The sequence below is a fragment of the Centropristis striata genome, chromosome 3 (genome assembly GCF_030273125.1).
Source record: "Centropristis striata isolate RG_2023a ecotype Rhode Island chromosome 3, C.striata_1.0, whole genome shotgun sequence".
In the NCBI taxonomy this organism is placed as follows: domain Eukaryota; kingdom Metazoa; phylum Chordata; class Actinopteri; order Perciformes; family Serranidae; genus Centropristis; species Centropristis striata.
Window position 1 is genome coordinate 14,545,886 of NC_081519.1, and position 16,575 is coordinate 14,562,460.

General features: G+C 39.5%; 1 protein-coding gene across 1 annotated transcript in view; it reads right to left on the reverse strand.

Moving 5' to 3' along the window:
• cita (citron rho-interacting serine/threonine kinase a) overlaps positions 1–16,575 on the reverse strand; it is a 58,797-nt gene that overhangs the window by 29,676 nt on the left and 12,546 nt on the right. Inside the window, exons 11-25 of the mRNA XM_059328962.1 lie at positions 15,026–15,131; positions 14,338–14,481; positions 14,050–14,169; positions 12,524–12,694; positions 10,680–10,733; positions 10,530–10,583; positions 10,056–10,196; positions 9,782–9,907; positions 9,160–9,255; positions 8,111–8,227; positions 7,316–7,425; positions 3,878–4,052; positions 1,195–1,392; positions 921–974; positions 274–471 (exon numbers count right to left, since the gene is read on the reverse strand). Coding sequence (XP_059184945.1) covers positions 274–471; positions 921–974; positions 1,195–1,392; positions 3,878–4,052; positions 7,316–7,425; positions 8,111–8,227; positions 9,160–9,255; positions 9,782–9,907; positions 10,056–10,196; positions 10,530–10,583; positions 10,680–10,733; positions 12,524–12,694; positions 14,050–14,169; positions 14,338–14,481; positions 15,026–15,131 — 1,864 coding nt within the window. The remainder of the gene's footprint in view (positions 1–273; positions 472–920; positions 975–1,194; positions 1,393–3,877; positions 4,053–7,315; positions 7,426–8,110; positions 8,228–9,159; positions 9,256–9,781; positions 9,908–10,055; positions 10,197–10,529; positions 10,584–10,679; positions 10,734–12,523; positions 12,695–14,049; positions 14,170–14,337; positions 14,482–15,025; positions 15,132–16,575) is intronic.

Here is a 16,575-nt window from a genome sequence, read left to right on the forward strand (position 1 = left end):
CTAGTTTGTGTAATGTATATTTGGCTACTCATAATGACATGCTGTATATATGCGAAGGAGCAGAATCTGTACAGCTTTATTTTTTTGAATACATGTCATAACCTTCCATTCATGTTTCTCCAGCCGATTGCTTTATATTTGTATTTATCTTTATTTTATTTTTTTGCTATATGAAAAACTCAATAAAGATATTGAACACAAAAAAAAAACACCACTTGTCTTTAGCTTTTCACTAGTGAGGTACTGTAGGTATATAGTATTTGTGTGTTTTACCTGTTTCTGGTTGTTGAGGTGCATCTCGCGGTCAGCTACCTCCCTCCTCAGCCTGTCCACTTCCTGGCTGAGCTGCAGCTGGTCCTCCCTCTCATCTGACGCTTCATCAAGCTGTTTGGACAGGTAGAAGTTCTGGCGGTTCAACTCAGCGTTTTCCTGACTCAGCTGTGTCAGCTGCTCCTCCAGGTCAGTGATCACCTGAGGCAACACAAACGGGTAGAGGTGTTAGCCTTGCTTATGGAGGTGAAGAGATATTTTTAGGTTCTGGCCACAAAAAAGCCAGGGAGCAGAAGCATTTAAGTAATAAATGCAAATATATTTGCAAATGTATATCCTTACAATGACAGTTAGATTTAAAAGGCATTGCAGGAATAGAGTATGGGATGTTTATTTAGCAAGTGAAACATTAAATAAGACCTCTTAGAGGTTTTATTTGAAGGTTGAGGTGATTTGTTGAATGTTTTGCATTCATTTTATTCATTTTTATCTCTTTGACAAAGACTTGATTCAGTAGAGTACATCGCTATGTATGAGAAGATTTACAGTTGAACATGAATCACCATGTATTCAAAGGTTTTGTGAAACAATAAAAAGTTGTTCTGCTGCTGCTACTGAAAGCAGAGACAGAAGGTTGTGGCAGCACTTACTGAGCAGCTGTCTCTCAAGGCATCAAACTTGCGCTGAATTTCATCTCTGTGATTCTGTCAGAAACAATTTGAGCAAATGAGCAGCAATACAACCACATCTGACTGCTACACAAAATGTAAAAGAATGAAATATTGCTGACAGCATTATTTAAAATCAAAACGAAACATGAACTTTCCTGTGGAGTGTGTGAATAAACACAGATTGCCTACATCTGAATATTTCTGTGCTAAATGTGCACCTGTGAGTGACTCTGATTGTACACGTTTGTCTTACCCTGAGGGCGGTGATCTCCTCCTCAGCCTCAGCGGTGGTTTCCTCCAGCTCAGTCTTTGCTTGCTGCAGCTGGCTCTCCAGGGCGAGACGTGCAGCCTGCAGGCTGCTAATCTGGGACTCACGCTCCTGCAGGGAGAGGGTCAACTCTGACACCTGTCTCTTGATCTCCAGCTTCTCTTCTTCATGTTCCAGGCCCATCTACAAGGAAAAAGTACTAGGGTGAGGGCTGTGTTTATCACAGTATAAATCAGGACTGAAACAGATTGTATTTGCATGTCATTTTAGTAGCTCAGATGGTAGGACATCAGGGTGACTCAGGAATTGGAGGGAATATAAAGCGGGTTAAAGTCAACATAAAGGACTGCTTGAAAGCATTTAACCCACATCTACCTGTTGTGCTGACATGCTCTGGTATTGTTGATATGAATTTAAAATTTGCAATTACTTATACACATAGTCTACCTTTGCTTCTCGTAAGTTCAGGAACACCTTTGATGCCAACATAATTTGAAGACCAATTAAAACAACAGAGTAATGAAACAAATGGATTTTTTGGATGTTAACCCATTGACGCCTAAAACTGCCTGTAAAACCTCTGGGTGATTTTAAAATAAGCCCCTAAAACCTGAAGTTTTTCTGGAAATTCAACAGAAGTGTCAACTCTTCTACTAAATAATAGATTTTTCAGCCTCTGCAGCAGATAGAAATTAAATTCAAAAAGTATTTGAGAGCTTATACAAACACTACAAAACGACTTATCCGCTTTCCAGGCTTCAATGGGTTAACACACTGACTGGACATTATCAGTGAAAGGACAGAAGGAGAAAAATTTGAGGATGTCAAGATGAACACACTTAACATAAGAGATACAGAAATGCAGAAGCAACAGCAAATCTCATCAGAAAGTACATGTTTGTGTGTGAGAGAGGACGGTGTGTGCGCGTTTGTATGTGGGAGTGCAGAAAGGCCAGCAATTAGTGCCAATCTGTGTATCACGTCGCAGTGGGGTAGATTGTGTGGAGGTAGAGATATGACATCCAGTCAGCAGGTTGTCCGCCGGTAACATCGACAGACAGCACAACAGGGGGTGAAAGCTCTTGAACAGGAGAAAGGGGGCATTCTGGTTCTGAATTACGTCAAAAAATCTGTTTTTAGAAAAGGGTTGCATTGGATGCACAAACTAATGCCAATGGTTTTTGTGGTGCATTTCTCAGAGCAGTAGAGAAACATTATGTACTTTCAAATTCTTCATTCTGGTTTAATGCATTATCAAATATTCACAGGTGAGAGTAAAATTAACATTAACCCATTGAAGCCTGGAAAGCGTTTACGTCGTTTTGTAGTGTTTGTATAAGCTCTCAAATACTTTTTGAATTTCATTTCTATCTGCTACAGAGGCTGAAAAATCTATTATTTAGTAGAAGAGCTCACACTTTTTCCCTCAGAATTTTTCCAGAATTTCCAGAAAATTAGAGGCTTATTTTAAAATCGCCCAGCGGTTTTTCAGGCCTCAATGGGTTAAACTAAAAAAAAGTTAAAAAGCTTTCATAGAGAGGTCAGACTGCAGACTTGAGGGGATAAATAGCATCATGTTCAAGGATACGTCTGCAGGGTGAATGCCTGACAACATAGGGATTTTGACGCTTTGGTCTCCACTTTAAAGGGATAGTTCATATTTTTTTAAGTGGGATTGTATGAGGTACTTATCCATAGTGAGGGTCTTACCTTCAGTAGATAGCGGCCAGCATGTCTCCAGTTTGGAGAAGCAGCATGGAAGCTAAGCAATGTACTGCTGTAAGGATGGGGGAAGCAGCAAAACACATTTTAGGCAACTAAATAAGGCCCAAGTAAAAATAAGAAAAATCAATATCCATTCAAGTGATGGCTATATCAAAATATTTCTACTGCTTTGCCATGCTCAAACTAAAGGATCGAGGCAGAGGTAGACAAGGAACTCCAGTGTTCTGAGAGGAAAATTACCGTTTTTGTCAAAGGAGCCTGGTGGCTTTGAAGAGAGCACAGATAACAGCTTCAGTTCCCTGTTGGAAAGGACCCTCTGATGGCGAAGTAAAGTGGTAAAAATATTCTAAATATAGCATACACTCAATCTGATATTGATTTTTTTTTTTTTTTAGGTTGGCCTCTTTCTAGGTGGCTAAAATACATTTAGCTGCTGCCCCTTTCGTCAGCTGCTGTGCCAATACTCCTGCTTGCTTCTTCAAACTGGGGGCATGATGACCACCATTTACTGTAGGAAACACACTGCCTATAGATAAGTACCTGATACAGCCACACTTCAATTAATGGTAACTATCCATTTTTGGAGAAAATTATTCACTGATCATGCAAAAATGTCCTGCTTTATTTTCATATGGTGAAACATATTCTTACCTGGTGCGTTCATTGTTCCGGAGATAACAAATGAAGACCGTCAGCTCCACTGGACCAGCAGATTCAGCTTGTGTACAGGCCCAATGGCAAATTTGTAGAGGTGCCATTACAGACCTACAGTATTTAATTAGTGGTTTATCTGAAAGGGATCTGAGCTCGCTAGCCGATCAGCTGCCTTAATCCCTTTTGTGGATTGTGATAATGTAAGGCTACACTGTGAGCTATTTAAAGTGAATTGCTTAATCTTGAGCTCACAGATTTCGCCTTGTATCTCTGCTTCCTGTTGCCTCACCTCCCGCAGCCGGCTCTCCAGCTCCAGCAGTCGGGTCCGTTTGGTCTGCTCCTGCTGACTCATCTTCTCCAGGTGCTCCTCCAGTTTGGCATTTTGGGACTCTAGCTTGCCTGCTTGAGACTCCAAATAGAACTTTTGCTGCCGAAGCTCTGAGATCATCTCCTCCTGGGCTTTCCTGACAAAAATATACACAAACAGATGCCTGTTATATTGCCTGTTTCAAAGCAGACTTATTTCAAAAGAGTTTCATAGCACTTTTTTTTTTTTACATATACATTTAGATTACAAATTTAAGTAGCTCATTCAGTAAATATTTACATTATACTGACAATTACATTTCTAAAGCATATACACTACTGGTCAAAAGTTTTAGAACACACCAACTTTTCCAGAATTTAATTGAAAATGATGCAGTTTAATGTCTCAGTGTACTCTAAAATGAATGCACATTTGCAACATTTAAAATTCATTATTGAGCATGATAGTGTTTTGAAAGTAAAAAAAAGATTCAAAATCACATTTTATATTGGACTAAAGGACTAAAAAAAGACACAAAATGACCAAAAAAAGACACCAAAAGTCACAAAATGACTAAAAAAAGACACTAAAAGTCACAAAATGACCAAAAAAGATACAAAATGACCAAAAAAAGACACAAAATGACTTACAAAGACATGAAAAGAATTCAAAAATGGACAAAATAGCCCAAGACTCCATAGAGTTAAGTTGTTAACCCATTTCTTGTTCCCTGAAAAAGGCCTACTTGTATAATTCTGAAATGTACATTATCTTTCAGTTTTGGTTAAGCTTACCTTTTTTTATTTACCTCTGGCAGTTCACCACTTACCTTCGTACCCTTTCAAGCTGTTCATTTGACTTGAACTGCTTGAATTTCAATAAACAACTGGAAAAATTGGGGTGTTCTAAAACTTTTGACCGGTAGTGTACATTTCTAAATTTAGTTTATGATTAGTTGAAGCTGCATTTTCTGAATTTAAAGCCGCAATTAATTTTTTTTAAAATGACCACTTGGGGGCAGTGGACACAAGATGCGAACACTTCATTGACATATTATCACCTTTCAAGTTCATATGATGAAGTTGTCAGCAAACATGCCCAGCAGTTAAAGGAGCAGTCTATAGGATATAATGGCATTTAGTGCTGACGTTGCAGATTGCAACCAATTGAATACCCTTTTGTCACCCCTCCCCTTCCAAGCGTGGAGAGTACCTATGAGGCCTTCATGTAACGAAGAAAACATGGAAGGCCAGCGGTCAGCCAAGGTTAGTGCTGGTTTGTCTGTTCTGTGTTACTGTAGAATCATGGTCATCCATTTTCAGCTAGTAGCTAATGAAAACAATTCTCAGATTCTAATGATTATCCAAAGGGGCCACATTAGAGTGATTATGGCTGTAATTCCTGATTAGTTAGTGGGAGTAGCAGTTAGCTAGTTAGTCCCAGTGGCTAACCAAGGTGACTAACTGCCAATTGGTCAGATCAAGGTGATAATTCTCTGTAGGTTCATCACGACAAGTGATCTCTGCCACACTGTCACAACGTTTTCACATTATTTAATACCGTATTTCCTCAAATAGTAGCCGGGGCTTCTATTAATAAAAAATCCGTTTGGGACCCGGCTAATAATAGGGGCAGGCTTTTATTTGAAGGAGGCTTTTATTAAAAAAAGAAAATCAGAGCAGCTCTGACCGGCACTTTTTAGAGTGTTTTACACAGCGCATTGCAGCCAGTTATCTGGATGTCGGCCATATTGGAAGTACTCGGATGTAAACAAACAATGAACAGCACGCTGAATGTTCATTTGAAGCAGGATTTAAAATGTCTAAACTACTAAAAAGCCCAGAAGAACGTGCATAAACGGCTCGACTTTACAGAGAATGACTAGGACAGTGGGAGACTTTGACATAACACCGGGAAGACACCCGGCTTATAAAAGAGGCTTTTATTTACTAAAAATTGTTTTTACACCCGGTTACTAAATGAGGCCAGTCATTAACCCTCTATGGTACGCATTATGAAAAAAATGTTTAGAGAGTCTTTTTTTGTCTTGAAATAGACCAAATAAACATAATCTGAAGATTTTGGGGTTTGTTGCCCGTAGGCAACATTGTACCATTACGGTGCACAAGTGAAAAAGAAAGTTTGTAAAATTTATTTTAACATTATTTATTTCATAAACATGTGTAAAAGATCCAGTAGCTTCAACAGGGTACAATACATAACATTTTAAATTTAGAAACATTATAAAAGGACATTTTTTAACTGAATGTTGCCTGAACCAACGACCCATTGAAATGATTGTCTTGAACAGTCTAAGTTTATGAAACTATCTAAAATGAAGGTTTTCTCACCTATGAGCAGCAATTTTTTTTTTTCCAAGATAGAAAAGGGAAGGAAATTACATTTTGAGTGATTTTTTGTGGCACAAAATGGCAAAGCTGTTTCCTTTGGAAAAGTCTGCAAAATAGAGTTTCAATATGGCCTCCTAGAGATCATGTAACAAATTAAAGCATTGCTATTGGTTCCCTATACTCTTCCCTCTTTTTTAAAGTATCGCATCACTCAAAAACATGCATTGTAGAAATTTGACAGGCTTAAAATGGATATGTTGCCTGAGAGCAACACCGTACCATAGAGGGTTAATAGGGGCCCGGCTTTAAACTGAGGAAATACGGTAGGTGTAAGTCTGGAAGGGAACATGCATTTGGTCATGTGGGTGTGTGTGCATCTGTCTTCCTGCAACCAATCTCACATACTACTGGAGCTGCCAGCCTAATGTTTCTTGTGCACATTTATGACTGTATGCTCAAGGACCACTTATGGTTGCAGTGATTCAGTTTTTGAAAAACCTATTTACTACTATATACCTGCTGACTCCTGACTACTCCTAACTGGCCGGTAGTGATCAACAACCGCTTCAGTAACAAAAGGCATTTCAGGCCATCAGTGAGGCCCCATTTTGTTGGTATTTTTTGCCATGGCTCAGAAAGCGACATCCACATAAAAGTTTGGTCTCATTATTAACCAGATTAATTCCATCCAGTGATATTAGGCACTTTATGAGATGAATAAATCTTAGTTTTTGTTATCTTTGCTGCCTTGACTGTAAGGGAGCCAGGAGAGACAATTGAGTGTGATTCAACTCATCTTTGTTTGGGAGGGCAAGGGATACACATCTTGGCGGAGATCTACACTACCGAGGACACTTCTTTAGTTCGAGTGTGTCATTACAAAATGTTGATTATAGCCTCTTTTACCTCGGAGGACACACCATTTACACACACGAGAGACAGATCAGCCGTGGTGCAAAAAGATGTAAATGTGCACTAATGAAGCAATTGGAGGCCGGAGGAGACAGATTCAGTGTGGGTGGGGGCACTCATGAAAGCACAGAGTGGGCAGAAGGTCTAGTTAACTCACATATTCTTCTGGGTGTAGATGCTGCTGTTAGCGGCCAGCTTATTAGCCTCTGACAGCTCAGCGATGCGCTGCTCCAGGTTCTTCATCTTGGAATCCATAGCATTAATGGTCTGTAGGAAGAAGGAGACACATGAGGGGAATCACATCCCAACAAAAAGATGTCAGAATATATTCCCTTTTGAATGATAGGCAAATCCTACTAAGAATCGTGGCACACATATTTCAGCAGCACTATATCCTTTATATGAAACAGAATTTTGCACTGCAGTAAAATCCTATTAGAGTCCATTAAGGTGTTGCCTGAATCTTCTACTGTCAACGTCAGATGACTGCCTCTAAAAGCTTCTTAACTGCCTCAATTCTATCACATTAACCAGATTAAGACTTGAGCCCGGGCTTTATAGTGCAACGTGAAGTATACTACAATTTAATCCAACTGTACATGCCGATACATTTCAAGCACTATAATAAATGACTGTGTAAAGAAACAAACACATTGATGGAATCTGGTTTTGAATTTCTCAGACCAAATTGACTGGAGAATGAAAAGGTATCACATGAACTTTCACCCGTTGAGACTTACACAGTACATTGGATTTATATTATAATTTCACAATCATAAACACTGCGTCTGTTTCTACTGAATCTAAAGGAATCGCTAAAATTAAAAACATGGTATTAGACAATTATATGTATATGTATGGTATATGCAAAACTTTAAATCCCACCTCTGTAAAAAATAACTAGCAATGCCATACTGCATATATTTTTTATCAGATTATTGTGTTTCCTTACTGCTTTCTGTTCACTGATAAGTTTGCAGTTCTCCCTCGATTCCTCCTCCTGCTGGGCCCTTCTGACCTCGAGACTCTCCTTGTCAGCCAGGTCCACCTTCATCTGGGCCTCCAGAACCTTAAATCAGACACAACCAGCAAATATTAAATGTGCCAATTTTGAGTTGACAAATTCACATTTAGGTTGAAGTTTGTAATTTGCTATGTGAAAAAGCATCCAAATCTTGTTACCCTTCCTTGGAGGACAAAAATGTTTGTCACAAAACTGCCATAAAATGATATATTAATATTATTTTTCACAATTACTCCAGTTAACACATCATGATGAGAACTTCAGTCCTGATCATTAAAAAAATGCCATTAATTGTCCGAACTTGAACCCTTTATTGACAGTTTGTTTACGTCATGCCACTGATTGTACGAAAAAGAAAAAGCATTTTTTTTTTTGCATACTACAGTGCAAGATATGTTGACTAATGTTTTTTTTGTTGTTGTTTTTTCATTCTTTTTTACAGTTTGGGATATGTCAATTATTAGCAACAACATTCCTTTTGATGTGGTGCATCAAACACTGCAGTGCTCAATAATACAGAATCAAAAACCCTCAAGGAACCCAGGAAACTGGCATGTATTTGTACTACATGAGAAAATGGCTCAAATTGGTTAAAAATAGTAAAAACTATGAATTTGAAGCCAGGGCACTAGATTTAGAAGTCCAAAAAACACTCACAAACCTGCCAAAATACACGCCGCATCCATTTACACAGCAAAAATGATTGAAAAGTAAAAAAGCAAAAAATATCTCTGGTGATGCACAACGGTTGAAGAAAAATCACATAGTGACATAGTTGTAAATGTGCCACCTGGTGTGGAAGCAGTAATTAGTCTGGTGTCAAACCTCACGGCATGTGACAGCTCTGACTTGTATGACACCACAACAGTGATTTAAAATCGCAGGACTGACAAAGAATTACTACACTTATATATATGTATGTGGAAATTCTCAGATATCCACAATATTGAGTAGCCCGGAGAAAATAAGGCTTTCACCTTTATCTTGTCTTCAAAAAGCCTCTCCTTTTGAACCAGTTGAGTTTCCATCCTCTGGGCTGTGGATTGGGCATCCCTCAGGTTCTCCTCCAGTTCCTGGAGGGAATAGCATAACAAAAATAACTGGACATATTTAACAGTATAACCATACGTACAAAATACAAATTTCTCACATTAATGTTAATGACAGCTTTGATTGCAGATTTGATTATTTTGCCTAAAACCCTGGATTTAAAAAACAAGATGAACGCACAATCTACTAGAAAAGCTTTTCTAATCATTCAACTCCAACATCGCATACACAAAAAGAAATAAAAAAAAAACTTGCATTGAAAAGCCCAAAATCCATAAGTCGGCTGGAGCGGTGCCTGCTCATGATGACGCTGATAAAATCTTGCGTTTGTTAAAATCGATGTATGTAATGACACCGGTAGAGAAGTAGCCACTTGTGAAGGCTCGACTAGCGAAGGGTCCTTCAAACAGAAATGTGTGTAGTGTGTAAATGTGTGCTAAAATAACTGATGAGGAATGGACTGGGAGAGGGCAGGATGAATGGAAGGGGAGGACTTCGGGGGGTTGAATGGGTCAAAGTATTAGCGAGCTTTATCTGCAGTTCTCTCACCAGGATCTTTTCAGCCATCTGCTGGATCTGCTGGGATTTGGTCTGAATGTCATCTTTCAGCTTATTCTCCCGCCGCTCAACCATCTCCAGCCTCTTTACCTGGTTCTCCAGGGTCTTCCTGCCCTCCTGCTTACACACCCAAAAAAAATAACATAAGGCCAACCACACTTGACTTGTGGTGTGGTGAATGAATTACAGAAAACAGTATGTGATAAACAAGCCAGTTTCATGTAACACGTTTGCTTGATTCAGGATTGTGGGTTTACTCTAGTACCTCTGTCTCTCTCAGACGGCGTTTTAAAGTGTCACTAGAGTCGGTTTTGCCTCGCAGGCGCTCGAGGTCTCGTTCCAGCCGCTCTTTGGCCTGCCGTACATTCTGCAGCAGCTCAGTGGCTTCTGTGCTTGCTTTCACTGCCTAGGGGAGGTCAGAAGGTCAAAGGCTGTTAGTGGATCCCAAGACAGACATCTTGATATGCTTGGACAACTCCTGCCTACTGAGACACTGAAACATAGCTACTCTGGGGAATAAAACAGAACCACAGCAGACTGCAGAAATGAGAAAAACAGCTCAATTCTGTACATATAGACGCTGAAATGCTCAGCTTTTCAGATGATCAGGAGAATTACAAGATTCACTTTGTTTTAGGAACAAGTATTCTTTCTGAAAACGGAATAAAATACCTGGATAATACTGGAACAAATGTTTACTTATTACACACTGACAGTAACCAAGACAACATTTAATTACCTTGGACAGTTTGTCCTGGAGCTCCTGGACTTTCACCTGCTGCTCAGAATTGGTCTGAAAAAAAAAAAGCATAATGAAACAGAAACATGAAACTTTGTGGCAACGACAGCTCTAAGCATGTAGAGCAATCTGACATGGCTGATTCGTTACCTTCTCTAGTTTGGAGAGAAGCTCCTCCACCTCGGCTTTGCCCTGCTCTTTAGCCTGAAAAATAATTGGCATATAGTGGAGAATGATCAATAAAGTACACTCATTCCGCTTTCTAGTGGTTGCAGTAGCAAAAGGGCAGGCAGGGCAACCCAGGCAGCAGTTTCCCCATAAACTTCTCGTAAAGGATCCCCAAGAGCTTCCAGGCCAAGAGGGAGATGTAATCACTCCAGCAGCAGGCCCTCGGTTAGCTCTGGGGGTTCTTCCCAGTCAGGTGGGTCCAGAACACCTCCACAGAGAGGCATCCAAACCAGGTGATGCAATTATATCAACTGAAGGCTTTGGTTGACTATCAAACACTAACTGACAGATTGCTCAACTCACACTTCAGTCACCCCTAAGACATCAAACTGCATTGTTCTATATATGTTAATCTTTTACTTGGACTCTCAGCTACTTTTGGGTGATATTCATATGAACAAAATGTATTTAACAGCCACTTCGATGCACCAACAAACAAAACAATAGTAGTGTAGCATCAAATGAAATGTCTTACACAAAAACATATTTGGCATTGCATATGTCCACTAGTCTGTTAGACCACCCAAAGAAAGAAGAACAGCATCAAATGTATAAATGAAACAAATAAAACATATTTACAAAAAAAAAATGTATAAACGATTTGCAAATTATATGCTTGCCTCTTGTTAGCTATGACTTCAGCAGTTAGTCTAGCCAAGGGGAAGTGATGTAAAAGCAAAACACAAATCAACCTCTTCTCCTCTGCCAGCTGACGCACATGGCAGGTTTAAAATGGAAGCAGTCCATCTCTGTCTTTTTTGTATGTCCTATGATTTTCTCAACAACCGTTCATCCAAACAACTTCGCACTTGGCAGGTGTATTGCTCGGGATCCAAGTAAGTGCAGTGTCAAGTATAAGCTCTTGTTATCTATTGGACACATTTATAGTAGTGCCTATGTAGACACAGTGAATATATTCAGAGGGGATCCCTATTAACTGTTACATCGCTGAATGGCATGATGGGTACTGCCTCTTTTTTTCCTGCTACAGTACGTGTATGAACAGATGAAGAACGAAAGTCTGGAGATGTTACACTGTAGCAAACATTTCAAGCGTGGGTGATGAAATTTTCAGAATTAATGTTTTTGTTCCCAGAAATAGCCTATTCCCAAAAAGCTAGCTATCAGCTAATGACGTGTATATGCTAGCATTGTTAGGTGATGCAACTATGTCATGGCAGGTGTGTTGCTCAGGACAATGTTACAGCTGTTCTAAGCAAACAGTAGATTCTGAGAAACACCTGGAAAATAATTTCCACTTTTAATTTTTTTCACAATGACTTGAGTAATGTTTGTGAACTGTGCATCTCTGCACTTGGAGCCCCAAAGGATTTCCTTTTCATCATGCATTCTGGGAATATTTTGCCAGGATCACAGATAAGACAACCAGCAATAGTATGTTTCAGGGACAGAAAGTGACTCCTTAGCATGTTACTTGATGAACATTTCAGTGTTTTCGTCCCGTTAACGGCATTTGGCAACCATTCAATATGCCTTAACGTCACCGGAGAGTCTTGACAGCTCTGAGATCGGCCCGGTTCATTGTAAAACATTTATTTATTGATGTGAATGCGGTGTCTTCTGTGTGTAGGCTAACGTTACGGACATTACAGTTTTTTTAATGTCCTAGAGAGGGGGGAAAAACAGAATCATTTTGTGGCGGCCGGTCTCCATTATGTGGGGGTGCGCCACAGAATGGTCTATGTGTGGGAAACACTGCATTTGCATCACATGATCACTAAGCTATTGCCCTGGTGCAAACATACCTTCTGGATTCTCTGCTGGTACTCCACAGCTTTCCTCTTGAGTTCCTCACTTGTTTGCCTGGAGTCTCTAAGTTCAGATTCATAGAGGTCGCTGCGGCGCCGGGCAGCTGACAGGTCCTCCTCCAACTGTCTGATGGTGACCTGCATCTCCTCCAGCTGGGCGTGGTACTCCTGAATCCAAAAACAGCACACATTGGTCATCAATGGGGAAAAGAAATCTGCCTTCTAATATTCATGAACATGTGTCATCGAGGTTTAGCACTCGGGCTGTGAACACACTCATTCTGTCCAAGAGACAAGATGAAAATGTCGTCATCAAAGTGAGAAGAATTTTGTTCTTCTGAAATGTTTTTTTTATTTCAAGAAAGAAAAAACAGCTTAGTTTGATTTTTTTTTATGAAGATGTAAGGAAACATTATATATCATAATATTGATTGAAAGAATATTCTATTTCTATGGTTTCAACATATACAAACCTGAAAGAAGCTAGTGTATGGTGTTAATCCTAAATAAATTAGTGTTTCCATTTAGGCTTTTCCTGGGGAAAAAATGAACAACCAGCAGGTTTTATGTGTAACTTTTGACATGAAAAAGCAGCAGGAGTTTGTTTGGAACAGCCTGAACAGAGCAACTGAGCTCTTTGCAAGGGCAACATTTGCTGCCAATGCTATACAAGCAAATATATACTTCACAGATCTGCTGACACTGTTTCATTGTGCAGTGATCTATAGAAACTGCAGTGCACTAAAGCAATGACCATTTATCACCAAAAGTGTCAAAATCAAAGATAACAACTCAAGGATCACCACCTTAAAGCTGAAGTTGGCAACTTTGCACAAGAGACTACAAGTAAAAGGAAAAATAACTGCTTAAGTCTACAAAATCTTTGCGGACAACATGGTACAATGATGTTGGTATGCTCTTCACTCTTTGACTTGTCTCTTGGATTTTCAAACAACAAACAAAAGAGGGGGGGAAATGGCACTTAGTTACTCCACGAGGGATGACATGTCTTGTCTGTTACAGCCCAGATTTAATTCAGGATGATCTTTAACTTAACGACTGATTTGTGATATGAATCATAAATGCTGATTTAAAAAACCTAAATACTATCTGTCATTCCCCTGGGAAGAGCGTGGCCGAATCTCTAGCACTGCTGTACCTCGCAGGGATGCCATCTGCAGAGATGACCTTTATCAGTGTTGAGGACAAGGGAGTCCTCAGAGGGGAAGCCCTTCCTGTGTAGCAGGGATACACTGAGAAGAGTCAAATTTCACCAGGGCTTCAGTTACTCTTTTATCAGCTATGATAGTAAAAAGACGACAGTGTGAAAATGAGAAGATTCTCCTCAAATGAGACGAGGGCTTTGTGGTTGAAGTATGAAGGCATTTCTTCCCCCTTTCATTATACAGTTTTTTGTATAAATACCTTGAAGTGTTAATAAAAAAATCTCCAAAATGCACCACATCATTATCATGATGAAAAGGAGGAGACTGAGGATCAGTTGAATGAGAAGATTTACATACTTGCTCTTTAATTTCCTGCAGCTTGTTGCTCTGTTCGCGGATGTCGTGCAGCAGCTGCATGGCCTTGTCATCCTCTCTGGAGACCTCCACACGTGCCTCCTCTAAGCTTCGCTTCAGGCTCTGCAAACACATATGCACAAACTCAAGGCTACTGTTCATTCAAATCAATACAGATTTTTTTAAAGGGGGGATTGAGGACAGCAATGCACAACTTGTGTAAGAGCGTCGTTATTTTTATAAACATTTCTTTCAATGCGCCACACACAGACACAGAAAATGATGACTCACACTGCACTCAGTAATGTAGGTGGCGAGGTCTTGCTCCAGAATGCTCCTCTGAGTCTCAGATGCCTTCAGCTCCACATCCTTCTGGTGGAGCACTGACTCCAGGTCAGTCATTTTACGCTGGAACCTGGAGATCTCCTGCTCCATCTGAATCAACCAGAGTACAGCACTGTTACCAGTTTCATTTAAACTTTGCTGAAAGTCGACAACTTACAGTGGTTTGTAAAGATTTGCTGTTTGTGTTACATTCGATGCCTGCAATGTGTTTACTTAAAGTTGTTCTTTAAATTAGTAAAAAGGGTCACAGTTTCTGATGATAGCTGAAATATCACCCAACCCAGAATCCTAAAAAAAAACCAAGTTGTAATGTTGTACACACAACATGATTAACTTGGCTTACTACAGCAGCACCAGAAGCCTGTTGATCTGTGTTAAGCCAATCAGCCAGAATAAACGTCTGGTAATAAAACCCATGATCGAATGATTTTTCTACAAATTCTGCATTATGATAATACAAAAACACATTTTCACAGTTTCCAGTCATTCAACAGTGGTCTTATTCCAGTCGTTTGTCTTGCTCGATGAAGCTGATTTGCATTTGAAAATAACTTTCTTGTTTGTCATAAATGCTTGTGATGAAATTCTGAAACTTGAATAAAAGCAAAACAAATGGCTTAAAGTACACCCTCACCTTGTGACATTTGTCTTGAGTTTCTTGTAATTCTCTGCTTTTAAGATGCAGCTTCTTTTCCATAGAGTTGGTCTTCGCAGGAGAGTTGAGGCCTGCAGACACTGACCTGAAAACAACAAAATATATTTCTGTTATACTTCAGTACTATTTAAGCCAAATTCTACCTCCCTTGTCCACGTAAACATAGCACACAACATGAAGTCTATTACTAGTAAAATACTTAATTGCACAATATGTAATTTTCTTCCGCTAGGGCATTAGTTCTCAACCTTTTTGAGTCGCGACCCCCAATTTAACATGAATGTTGTCCGCGACCCCCGCTCACTGAACAAAATCTCACACGCACAGTTCAGATCACCCAAAAACAGAAACAAAATGAGCAAAAAAGGAAACAAAATGAGCAAAAAAAGGAAACAAAATGACCACAAAATGACCAGAAAAGACACAAAATGACCAAGAAGACACTAAATGACCAAAAAAAAGACACAAAATGACCAAAAAACACACAAATTGACCAAAAAAACACACAAAATGACCAAAAAAACCCCATTAAGTGACCAAAAAGACTAAAACACATGAACACTTTAACACAGTGGAGACAGAGCTGACTTCCAAAATGATTTGGCGACCCCCAGAAATCATCTCGCGACCCCAAGGTTGAGAATAGCTGCGCTAGGGTTTCTCAATAAAGTAGCATGGGACTGGGAGTTACTTTCTTCACCACCATTGCAGTCAGGAGGATTTTCCCAAGAGACAAATTATCTGCAGTTTTCCTCCTCTCCAAAACAAACACACACAGTGATTATAACCAGTAAAACACTGAATAAAGCAGCTTCACATTAAAAAGCAGTATTTCTGTGACACTGTTGGGCAGGTAAAACACATCCCACTGAGGGGCAGCAAGCTGTTTGCTTGTCTTGTCTCTTGGATAACTGAAGATCCAGTTGTCAGAAGGTATTTACCGAGAGCCCAATATCCAAAAAAAGAAAAAAACTTTTCGCTATACTCAAACTGTCTGAAGAGGTAATTTCAGTAATTTAAACAAATTACGATTATGTAAGCATACACAAATGCAATTTTTAAAGAATATGCCTCTGTTATTATACAACTGCAGAGAATATAAAAAAATAGCACAAATTCTCCAATCATATCAGCTCACCAAACAAGCAGATAAATAAAAGTTTCATGTCATGACATAGAGCTGCATCATATAACAGCAAGCTTTAATTAGGATGGCAGAAATGCAAACACAACACCCACACATTATAAATGAGCAACAGACACTGGAATGACTACAGATTCCTTTATAAGAAAAGTAGTGGAAAGTATATAGTGAAAAACAATAAGGCTAATGACAGCAATTAGGAGAACATTCAGCAGAGCATTTATGATGTGAGTGAGAGCAAAGTATATTCTATTCATTGTGTTTATTCAGGACAAAGCCGTGTAGACCTGGGAGTATTTGCTGTTTGCCTGACAAAATAATATGACAGGAGAATTTGGGCTATGCTTTTCCTTGGGGTTGGTCTACACGGAGCTCTTTAGTGAGT